Here is an 11416-nt window from a genome sequence, read left to right as displayed (position 1 = left end):
TAGCAATATCATCAGGTATATTTTAAGTGGAATTACAGAGGATGATATGCTAATTTGAGATACTTAACTGTTTTATATCGCTGAACCATTTGGGAAATTTTAGGAGAGATACTAATGATAATTTTTTCAGTTTCTCTTGGTTTCTCAGATCTGCAGTCTAACTTCAAATATTCCAGTTCCCGTTATTCATTTTTTGCATGTAAGTGAACTAGAACAGTAGCCAGGATTTAAACCCTCTTCCTGGAGTTTCTTCTCTGGGGTATTAAAATAATAGGTCATATGTGATGTCTTGAAAGGTCACAAAAATTAACATTTTATTTATTCTTGCTTAGCTGAAAGTACTAAAGAGAGAAATACTATGGTCAGAGGAAACTACCCATCTGCCTCCCTGGCGAGGAAGAGAACAAGTTACCAAAGGAGCCATAAAGATGCCTCCATGAGATGACTAGGAATATGGTCCTCACTGCCATCTGCCATCTGCCCAATGGCTTCAATCTCCCCACTTGTCTTCTGCTCTAAGTCACCAGTTTGGAGTCAGTTACCTTACTGTATACAACATATTTATATTGACATCTCTAATGCACGTCTCCTGATGGCTTTCTTAAGAAATTAAAAGTTAACAATTTATATGGCCTCCTTTGCCCCAGAGCTGACCAACCTCACATTTTCAGAAAAATGAGGAAAAATGCCGCTTTAGAATATAATTACCACTGTAATTATAAAATTTGTTTAATCACACTGGAAAACTTTGGGAAGAAATGCATTTGGGAGAAGGAGAAGAAATGCACATTTCATATTTGTGGGGCTTTTTCTTCCTCTAATGGAATTCTAAAGATCTTAATTTGTTGAGAGTTTATTGTGTTCCAGTTGAAGTCTCAGCCAAATCTACTGTGTTTATTAAGAGCTCATCATTGAAATGTTTACATGACAACAATATTAGGATGTTTGGCACGTCACCTGTACTACAGCCCAAGCACTGTTGAAATGTTTGCAAATTAGTCCCCTTTACATTCTTGTAAATTATTCAATCCTTAGAGCCCAGAGATTGGATTCTGGAGTGGAACACTGTATTCCTTCAGATTTAATGGAAGAGATGGAGAGGAGGGTGACTTAATTACTGTGCACATACTACGTGGCAGATTCAAGAGCCCCAGAAATGCTGTTACCCAAATATGCTAAATGGCCACAACCTACACTGTCGTAGTGCCGTGGTTCCGAGCGTGGGGTTTGGGTCATGCCTCTGGGTTCACTTCCGCTTTGTTACTTCTAAGCTCTTGGGCAAGTTTCTTCACTTCCCCAGCTTCCCTTTCCTCGATTGTAAAATCAAGGTCATCCCTGATAATTCCTATCTCACACAGTTGTTGTGATGATTGCATAAAATCACTCATGTAACTATCCTGGCATACGTGGTAAGCTTCAAAGTTAGATATTTTACGGCATTAGTTCTCCCTTTAGAAGGTATTGCCAAATTCACAGCATAAATGAGAGAAGTCAGAACATAAGGATCCCACTTGACATCTATTCAAGAAAAATCTACTTCAAAATGAGATGAGTGCTTTCAAGAAAACAATCTATAAATACCATGATTTTAGCCACCCAGTCTAAATTGGCTTTGGGTTCAAAGGTCATATATTATACAATTTCATGTCACACTTCATCCATTCACTCATGTATTCATTCAACAGCTATGTATGATGCACACTCTAAATAAGCCATGGTTTTTGGTACTGAGGTTTCAAAGATTACATAGGAAACACGATTTGTGCCCTGAAGTTTGTTTCCCGTCTGGGACACAGGAACTAGATCAGGTGACATAGTAGAGAGAAAGGAGCAGACAATGGAACATCCCACACTTAGTGTCTGGAAATTGGCAGCCTTGGCTGCTTTGAAGGTTCAAATTATTTCTTTTATTTTCCTAGATTATAATAATGTCTCTATTCCTCTTTCCATACTGCCTTCTATATCCTCAGGTTCTCCTTCTTCTTTTGGGGCTATTCCACATCTAAAACCTGAGGTGTGCTAAATTCCAAGTCCTTTTTCCTTCTTAGCTGCTGTGGGGACACCTGGACTCCTGGAATGGGAGGATGTTGCTGCATTGGAAGGAATCACAAAACACCTGGTCTCGCCCATCTCTTGGACTCTCCCAGGCAGGAGTGACAGTCAAATGGAAAGGTGGGAGACCACTAATTCAAGGTTGGTTAGGGGTATTCTTGGCAAATAATTTGACTTTACTAGAATATGGCGTGGTAAAGTGGGGAAACACAAGGTCAAATTTACTAGTGATTTGTAGGGGAATCTGTGACCTCCCCCAAGATGCTATGAAAAAATGTACTTTTTTTTTTTTTTTTTTGAGTGTCACTCTTCTGCCCGGGCTAGAGTGCCATGGCGTCAGCCTAGCTCACAGCAACCTCAAACTCCTGGGCTCAACCGATCCTTCTGCCTCAGCCTCCCGAGTAGCTGGGACCACAGGCATGCACCACCATGCCCGGCTAATTTTTTCTATATATTTTTAGTTGTCCGATTAATTTCTTTCTATTTTTAGAAGAGACGGAGTCTCGCTCTTGCTCAGGCTGGTTTCAAACTCCTGAGCTCAAACAATCCTCCCGCCATTGCCTCCCAGAGTTTTAGGATTACAGGCGTGAGCCACCGGGCCTGGCCAAAAGTGTACATTTTTATGGGAAGATTCACTTGAGCATTTACTAGGTACCAGACACTGTTCTAAGAACCGGGGATACATGTTTCCTACCCTCCTTGAGCTTATATTCCACAAAGAGATGTGGTTCACAGGTTGATTTTCCAGAAGGTCTGGGACACAAACAATGCTTAGGAATCAAGATCCTAAACCTGTGGTCCTCAGCCATGTGTACCAGCACCACTTAAGGGGAACCTTAAAAAGTCCAGATGATGATAGAACCTATCCTTGAGATTCTGATTGGCTAGATCTGTGTTTGGGTTTGGTTATCTACATTTTGAAGGGCCTGCCCATTTTTTTTTTTTTCTTTTTTTGGAGACAGGGTCTTGCTTTGTTGCCCAGGCACAGTGGCAGAATTCATAGCTCACTGTAGCGTTGAACTCCTGGGTTCAAGAGTCCGTCTGCCTTGGTCTCCCAAGGAACTGGGGCTACAGGTGCGTGCCAGCACACCCAGCTAATTTTTCTTGTTTTTTGTAGAGACGAGGTTTTGCTATGGGGTTGAGACAGATTTCTTTCGAAAAAAGAAGGTGGAGGTCAAGTTCCTCTCACCAAGAAAATTAGTCATCTCTTTCTATCAGAAACACTACCAAGCGATGGGATTTTCAGTTCTAGATATCCCACGAGAGAAGCATCAACATTCTCCCCTTATTTTTATTAGCTTAGAATAGCACCCTACAAACAGTGCTTTAAAAGCATATTTAAATGTATGCCTATATTTTTTAAGTTGTAGAATGGAGAGGGCTAATTATCATCATCACCTAATCTGAAACCCCAAATGATTTCCTAATTCTCTTCCCGTACCCTAATACTACTATAAATAATATACCTTTTTATTATATGCCACTTTAAAAGTATTCACTTTATAAGTGTTCTCCCATGTAATACTTTCAAGAACCCTGGGAGTTAGTGTTACACTCGTTTAACTGGCGAGAAAAGGAGGCTCTGAGAAGTAACGGGGCTTGCCCGAGGTCACAAAGGGGTGGATCAGCGGGAACCTGAGCCCATTTCTCAACCACGACCGACCGCTGTGGCATTCCATCCTTTCTGAGTCGCTTCAACTCACCTCCCTCATTTCTTGGAATCTCTCCTGTGACCAAAAATGAACAACACTTATAAATCACAAATAAAGGAGGAAAAGAAACTGCCCAGGAGACTATCGCGCAGGCCTATTTGGGGAGTATTTGGGAAGGGCAGCCTTCCCAGTCTGGGATATTCTTTCTGTCCCCAACCTCGCCGGGACAGACGCTCACACAACACCCACCCCCGGGCGGCGCCGTAGGCGACAGCTACACCCCACTCGCCCTTCTCCTGGCTGCGAATTCCGAGAGGTGGCCACGGTGCCCACGCCCCTGCGGGCGCCAGGACGCGGTGCACGTCCCACACCCAGTGGTGATCCTTATCTCCCGGCCGAGCAGGTCCCAAGGTTCCCAGCTCCGCCAGGAACTTCAGCCCAGAGCAGATGACCGGCTCCAGCAGCCTTCGCTGGAAGGATAGTTAAAAAGCTAGCTAGATCTCTTTCAGGTTGAAGACCTGAACCCACAGTAACCCTTTGACTTCTGTCCCTTGCCTATAGTTTCCCATGTGCCCTAAAAAGTTGGTCCCAAAGTTTAAGGGTGCGGGCGTATGTGTGTGGTGCGTGGGACGCGCACAGGAATCCCAGCTGGGGGTCCCGAGGTCCCCACCGTCCCCCTCCCCAGGGTGGCAGAGCTACTAGCAGACGTCGAGCCCGCCGGCGCAGAACAGGAGCGCTCCTCGCTGCCGGTCTCCGGGCTTTTACAGGGAAATGTGGCGGGGGGCGGCGGGGCTGGGTGACCGACAGCTTGGCCAGCCACTGGCGGAGGGCGGTTAAGAGGCTTAGGGCCGGCGTGAGTGCGTGCGTGTGTGCGTGAGTGTGAGCGCGAGGGTGAGTGTAGGAGCCTCCCAACCCCCACCTGTTTGAAATGGTTTTAAAATGCCAGAGCCAGATTGCCCATGTTTCAAAAGTTGCAAACAGTTGGAATAAAACACGTGCGCGTCCCCCTACCCGCAAAGGGCTCTGCTGAGTCGAGGACACCGAAAGCAAAGGAGGAGGAATTAGAGGGGTGTAGGGAGAATGGGTAAATTGGCTTTTCCTGCACGGTCGGTTTTAGGACCCAACGGGAAGCACGTTGGAATCTCGCCCTTCTGGGAGGAGGGGAGGGGAGGGGAGGGCTGGGCCGGCCGGCTGGCGGCCGCGGGGCGCATGCGCGCGCGTCTCCTTTTGCCGGCCGCTGCGCTCCGCGGCGGGGAATAGAATGAACTGTAACAAAACAAGCCGAGCCTTTGTATCTGCTTAAAGGGGCCGCGGGCACTTCCCTCCTGTCCCCCTCCACCCCCGCCCGGCAACCGCGTCTCCAGGGCTCCCAGCAACTGGCTGGAAGGGCTTCCCTCGCCCTCAGGAACAGCCCGCCGGCGAGGAGAGGCGAGCCAGGCGGGAGGCAGAGAGGAGACACTGCATTTCTAAAAGGCAAGAAAGAAAGGAAGGAAAAAAATAAGCCAAGCGGCGCAGAGTGGACTCTGGTCCGGGAGAGCACGGTCGGGCGCCGGAACGTGGACCGAGAGGCACCGGAATGCAAACAAAGCTCGCGGGCGCCTGTGCACGGCTCGCGGGGAAGCCCAGAAAGTTTGTTTTATGATGGCTTGAGTGCGCGAGTGTGTGCGGGGGAGCGAGGCTGCCAAGTTTCTCTCTCCTGTTTTGTTATTTGGGGAGAGATGTTTCTCCCATGAACCAGCGGAGGCTCGGGGGCTTGTGCTGTGGGGGGCACCTGTCTCTCATTTAATTTTTTTTTTTTTTTTTGGAGGAGGGGTGTAACTCATCATGTCGAAAGTGATCCAGAAGAAGAACCACTGGACTAGCCGGGTGCACGAATGCACCGTGAAGCGGGGACCCCATGGCGAGCTGGGGGTGACGGTGCTGGGGGGCGCGGAGAACGGGGAGTTTCCGTATGTCGGAGCGGTGGCTGCGGCCGAGGCGGCGGGGCTTCCCGGCGGCGGCGAGGGCCAGCGGCTGGGCGAGGGGGAGCTGCTTCTGGAGGTGCAGGGGATCCGGGTGTCCGGCTTGCCCCGCTATGACGTGCTGGGAGTCATCGACAGCTGCAAGGAGGCCGTCACCTTCAAGGCCGTCAGACAAGGTAAGACGGGGCGCGCCTTTGGAGGGCGCCCCTACAAAAGGAGGCGGTCTGTGGGGTACCCCCCTCAGCTCGAGTTCCCGCTTTCCTCCTCGGAGCGCAGGGAAGAGAAGTTGAGGCCGTGCGCCTTGTGGTGGTGAAATACACAAAGTTGTTGTGAGGTTGTATGTTGTTTGCCCACCTGCGTTTGGAAGAGGGGACTTGGTTTGCGCAGGGAAGCGGGGAGACGTTTCCCAGGCCTCGTTTACCAACCTGTTCTTTCGGGCCAAGTGCGGGCCAAGTGCAGCGCAGCTTTTCTTGCGTCTGGAGGAGAGTTGGGGAACTGAGGCAGGGGCAAGGTGAACGTTCTCCTGGCTCCTTGGGGGTAGGGATGCAGCCGGCGTAGCTGCTGGCGTCCTTTTGCTACTAGTCAGTTTCCAGACCTGGTGAGTGGGTGCACAGAAGACCAGGTTTATTGGACCTCCTCCATAAGAAAATTGGTTTCACCCCACAACCCCTCCAGGTGGGCTTGGGCATGACCTCCTGGCGGTTTCTGAGCCCGCCGCCAGAAGAGCCTGCATTCACCCCTCAGCTGGATGACGCATGTGTCTCCACCGTGTGGCCCAGCCACAGGCGGGGGTGGAGGTGGGGTGAGGGCGGGGAGGGGGAGGGGGTGTTTCCTTTACCGCAAATCATGTCCCAAGTTTACCCTGCCACTGCCACCACGGCAATCATCATTATCAATGACGATGATGATAGCTACTATTCATTGTTAGTTTACTACATTCCGGGCTCTGTATAAAATGCTTTACTTGCACTATCTCATTCTGATTCACAACAGTTCTAAGATCGAGTTGTTCTTATAAAACCCATATTACAGATGACGAAACTGGGACTTACATTGGTTAAGTGACTTGTCCAAGGTCACACAGCTACCAAAAATGAGCGTTTGAGCTCTTGCTGCAGAGGCTTAAGCTCTGGAGGAGGAGGAGGAAGGGAGCAGGGATGACCTTAAGGGACTGGAGGGCCTGATTTATGGGGAGGGAGTGGAAACAAATTCCTCCCTGGGAAGTCTGTAGAGGAGGGATGGCCTCTTAAAAGATGCATTTGATGGCTGCTAGTGGTGGTAGGTCCCTTACACCTTAGCTTGGTGCAGTCATGGTGCTGTCCCTGTGTCTGCCCAGTGGAGAAGACTGGAGTCCGTAAAGGGGTCACTTGTGCAGCCAAGTGCCATGATGCAGGTTCTCCTGGATGAAAGCACCAAAGGAGGTTGTAAAGTTGAACGTGGTGAAAAGTTCCCATATGTTTCCATAAGGACAGACAGCAAGCAGCTGGAGGAATGTCAAAGGAAAGGGCTGGGCTTGGGCAAGCTGGTCCTCTCTTGGAGACAGGCATGTTCCAGATGAATCGGAGGAAGGGGTCAGGGGGAATAGCTTGGCCTTTTGGAAAGCTCCTTTCATTTATGACTTCATTCTCCACTTGGATACCTCCTCCTAGAAGCCCTCCAGTATCCTGCCAGGATGAACAAATTCTTCCTCCTCTCAGCTCCTTTAATGTATACCTTGTGGTTTTTCACTTACTCTGAACTATGGTTAGGTTTCTGTTTCCTTATTTCCTTGCAAGGTAATAAGCTCATTAAAGGTAGAGACTGTGCCTCATTCATTGCATATCTCCCCAGCTTTGCTCGAGGCCCAAAACCTTGCTTGGTTTGACAATGTGTCCTTATCTGAAACCTGGTTTTATTGTGGGTATTACATAAGGTGATACTTCGAAAGTGCACCAAACCATGCTGGTACATAGTAAGTCCTCCTTAAAGATGAGCTTTATGTTTGAATTGAATTTGAGCGGTTATTTATTTCTGAGACTGGAACAAGGTTCAGGAACCTGGGTTATGAATTTAATGTCAGGAACCTGGATTATTATGACTCGATAGAGCTATAGAGAAAACACTGTTTGAAGGCATTTGATGGGGGCAGCTGCAGGTCTCAGCTGAGGGCCGATTTGGAGGAAGGGTGAAGGAATGACAGGCAAGGGTACCTGCCTTCTAGTGGGATGTCTAGTGGTGTTTAACAGATTCTGAATGGTGGCTGTTTGTAGTGTGCAAGAAGCTGCACGTGGCTGAGCTGCCTCCTTCCACCAGCTATCAGAGAGCCAGGAGGCATCGTCCCAGGGTTGCCCCAGCATGGAACTCAGAAAGGGAGGGTGAGATAATCAAGTAGGTTTGGAATCGGACACCTCTGGATTCAAAGGAGACTTAGTGTTTCCAGTTATTAATTCCCTTCACCCAGTATGCACAGGAATGTTCACTGCAGGGGCAAGTGTGTGTGTGTGTGAATGTACTTGTAATGGGGTAGAAAAAAGATGCTTGATTTGGGAAACTTGAATGGCCTGGAACCCACTACAATGTGAAAAGTATTATTTCATCTAATAATCACACAGCACAGTTGGATCTACTGACATTTTCATTACCAGTAAAGATGGCCCTAGAAACTGTTTCACCAGTCTTCTGTTCCCTCTTTCATGTTGAAAATACGATTTAAATTACATGACAGAATTGTTTTTTACTGTGTCTTTGTTAGTGTGTCTTTCTTAATCATATTAGGTAGGCTCATACTTGGTATATGGTAAAGAAAAATATTACTTTTGTGTTGTTTACACGCTAAGTTAGCCACTCCCAGGGACACGGGTTACTCTGGGTACTGTCTGTATGGAAATGTCACGATCTTCTTGTGGGGGAAGATTCTGCTGTTTCTATTTCATGGCACTTCTCTGGAAAGATGCATGGACCAAAATAGTCTGTAGCAAATGGTATTATATGAAGCAGTACTGGATTGTGAAGGAATCAAAGTAAATGGATCTACCAGGTTGAAGTTAGTTCATTTTAAATGGAGAAGACAGGCCTTTGTGACAAATGCCTAAACAAATTTATAGACATATGTTATATAATATGTCATTGTATATGCATATTAAGGTATCGTTTACCTATAGTAAAATGCACAGGTCTTAAGTATATAATTTGATGATTTTTGACAACTCAGGCTCATATTATCATCACTCAAATCAAGATATGGAACATTTTTCATCACCCCAGAAATTTCCCTCATGTTCCTGTCCAGTTAATTTCCCTCACTCCCTGCAGAGGCAAAGCCTGTTTGATTTCTTTTGCCATAGTTATAGATTAGTTTTTTAGTTTTTTTTTTCTTTCTTTAGAGATGGGATCTCGCTCTGTTGCCCAGGCTGGAGTGCAGTGGTGCAATCATAGCACATTGCAATGTTAAACTCCTGACCTCAAGCGATCCTCCTGCCTCAGAACATAGATTAGTTTTTTCTTTTCTTAAACTTTATAAAAATGAAATAAGGCAGTTCCCTTTTGTATCTGGCTTTTTTCACTCTACAAAGTATTTTGGAGATTTCACATTATTGTGTGTATAATTTATTTGGTTCTTTTTTATTGTTTAGTAGTATTACATTGTGTATACCTATCAGTTTGTCCTTTTGCTTGTTGGTAGGTAGACATTTGGACTGTTCACCATTTAGGGGCTATTATGAATAAAGCTGTTATAAATGTTTCAGTTGCTTCACTTGTTTGGCAATCTTTGATTTTGTCTGTTGAATTTTAGCCATTCTAGTGTATATGGGGGCAAAATGTAAGCAAGAAAACTTTGATATAGGGTGTAGCCAGTATTTATTAAGCTCTTGCCTTAGAATATGCCAGACGCTTGGCTAAGCTAATGCTTTATGGGAATTTTTGTTTGCAGTCCTCACAACTGGACTCAGATGTCGGAAACTGAGGTTCAGAGAGTTTGGGTAACTTTTCCAAGGGTCATACCACAAGTGGCAGAAGTAGAGCTGGAACTCAGCTGTATCTGATTCCAAAGCCCATGTTCCTAATTCCTGGCCCAGTGGGTCTCGAAGTGGGGTCTCCAGACCAGTTGCATTGGCATCACCTGGGAACTGGTTAGAAATGCAAATTCCGAGGCCTCCCCTTAGTCCTACTGATTCAGAAAGTTTGGGGGAGTGGTACCCATGGGCTGTTTCAGCAAGTCCTCAGGCGATTCTGATGCTCAGTTTTGAGAACCGTTGCCCTGGGGTATAGACTAAACCGGAGAAGATGACATCAACTGAAGCAGGTGATGTGGGTTCTAGAACAAGCTCTCCCAGATGGTGCTGTCATTTCCGGCAAGTCACCCTCTTCGAGACTAAATTTCTTCATGCCAAAAATAAGTGGGTGTGCCTCTTCAGGTGCTTTGCACTCATGAAACACTGTGCTTCCGTGAATAACCCAGACTCCAAAGGTTTAAAATGGTGTGATTGTAGTTTTCCAAACTGGTATATTATAGGTCACGCTTACGTATTTTTGTAGGTGAATTTTGTGGTTTTTAAATTACTTAGGAACTGAAACTGTCCTTCCACTTCTTTTTTTTTTTTTTGGGAGAATGGAGATAACAAATAAGACACAATTTTTAGAAACCAGAAAACCATGGCCAGACCCTTCCCCTCACTGTAGTGAGGGAATTGTGACCTCATACAGTTGAATATAGTTTTTTGTGCGTTTTTTTGTTTTGTTTTGATGTTGTGTGTTTTAACCAATTGGAATATATGACAGCAGTGCTGTAACAAAATAATTCTGTTCTTATTTTAAAACAGTGCCTTGTCTTGTTTCTTGGTTTCCCATGAATCTCTGGTTTTGCTTCCTCTTCCCCGCCCCCCCCCCCAGGTGGTCACAGATTTACTACTTTCCTTAGTGTCTTCCTAGGGAGACCTTCATTGAGCTCCTCAATGACCTCCTGGTGTGCTGCTAAATGCTTAACAACGGACTCTGGGAGGGAGTGGACCCTCCTTTGTGGCATGGCTTGGGAAGAGATGCATGTAATTGGTTCTCCTAAGCCAGCAGGAGCTGGCTCCAGCACACCACTGACCCGCGTATCAGCTCCCTCCGTGCCATCTCCTTGCCCTGTTTTTTGCCTCCATAGTCTGAACCACAATCTCATATTATCTTGTTTCTTCTTTATTGTCGATCTCCCCTACCACTAGAGTGGAAATTCCATGAAAACAAGAAACTCGTCTCTTTTGTTCACCCATCTATTGCCCAGTGTCTAAAATAATACCCAGCCCATAATAGGTGCTCACTGAAATTTCCTGGCTGTGTGAATGAATTTTCCATTGTTTCAGAAGGTAAGTACAATGAGGCCCCCTGCAACGTCTTTCCTCCCTTCTTCCTATTCATCTTTTACTACTGCTTGTTTAGGATCCTCATATGTTCACTTTCTAATCACCAGCTCTTCCAGTTAGGTAACTCCCCTTGTCTACTAATTTATGCTGGCTATTAATAAATGACAAAGCTTAATGAATTCAAGTATTTCTGACTGTTGGCTCGAACTGCAGTTCAACAAATGCTTCTCTAAATGTGAAATTTCAGATGTTCAGCAGGCAGGATGACGAGGAGTGTTTCTGTTTTCTGTTGATGTGGGACCTGCTTTGTGTCAGCATTTCTAAGAATGACACTTTACCTCTGTTTTCTTACAGCATTGTCCTTGTGTACAATCTTTCCGGCCAACAGCAAATCAGATCTTTGCTGCAGAAAACAGTCCGATTTCAG

The 11416-nt window shown here is 46.3% G+C and overlaps 1 protein-coding gene across 6 annotated transcripts in view; it reads left to right on the top strand.

Annotated features, from left to right (window-relative positions):
* Positions 1–4899: 4899 nt before the first annotated feature.
* MAGI1 (membrane associated guanylate kinase, WW and PDZ domain containing 1) overlaps positions 4900–11416 on the top strand; it is a 719842-nt gene continuing 713325 nt past the window's right edge. For all 6 annotated transcript variants that reach the window (XM_012638256.1, XM_012638264.1, XM_012638250.1 and 3 more), the window contains exon 1: positions 4900–5841. In XM_012638256.1, coding sequence (XP_012493710.1) covers positions 5529–5841 — 313 coding nt within the window. In that variant the 5' untranslated portion in view covers positions 4900–5528. The remainder of the gene's footprint in view (positions 5842–11416) is intronic.

This window comes from Propithecus coquereli, unplaced genomic scaffold, assembly GCF_000956105.1.
Source record: "Propithecus coquereli isolate 6110/MARCELLA unplaced genomic scaffold, Pcoq_1.0 Scaffold1, whole genome shotgun sequence".
Lineage (NCBI taxonomy): Eukaryota > Metazoa > Chordata > Mammalia > Primates > Indriidae > Propithecus > Propithecus coquereli.
The sequence above is the reverse complement of the archived record's forward strand: the minus strand, read 5'-3'. Positions and strand labels throughout refer to the sequence as shown.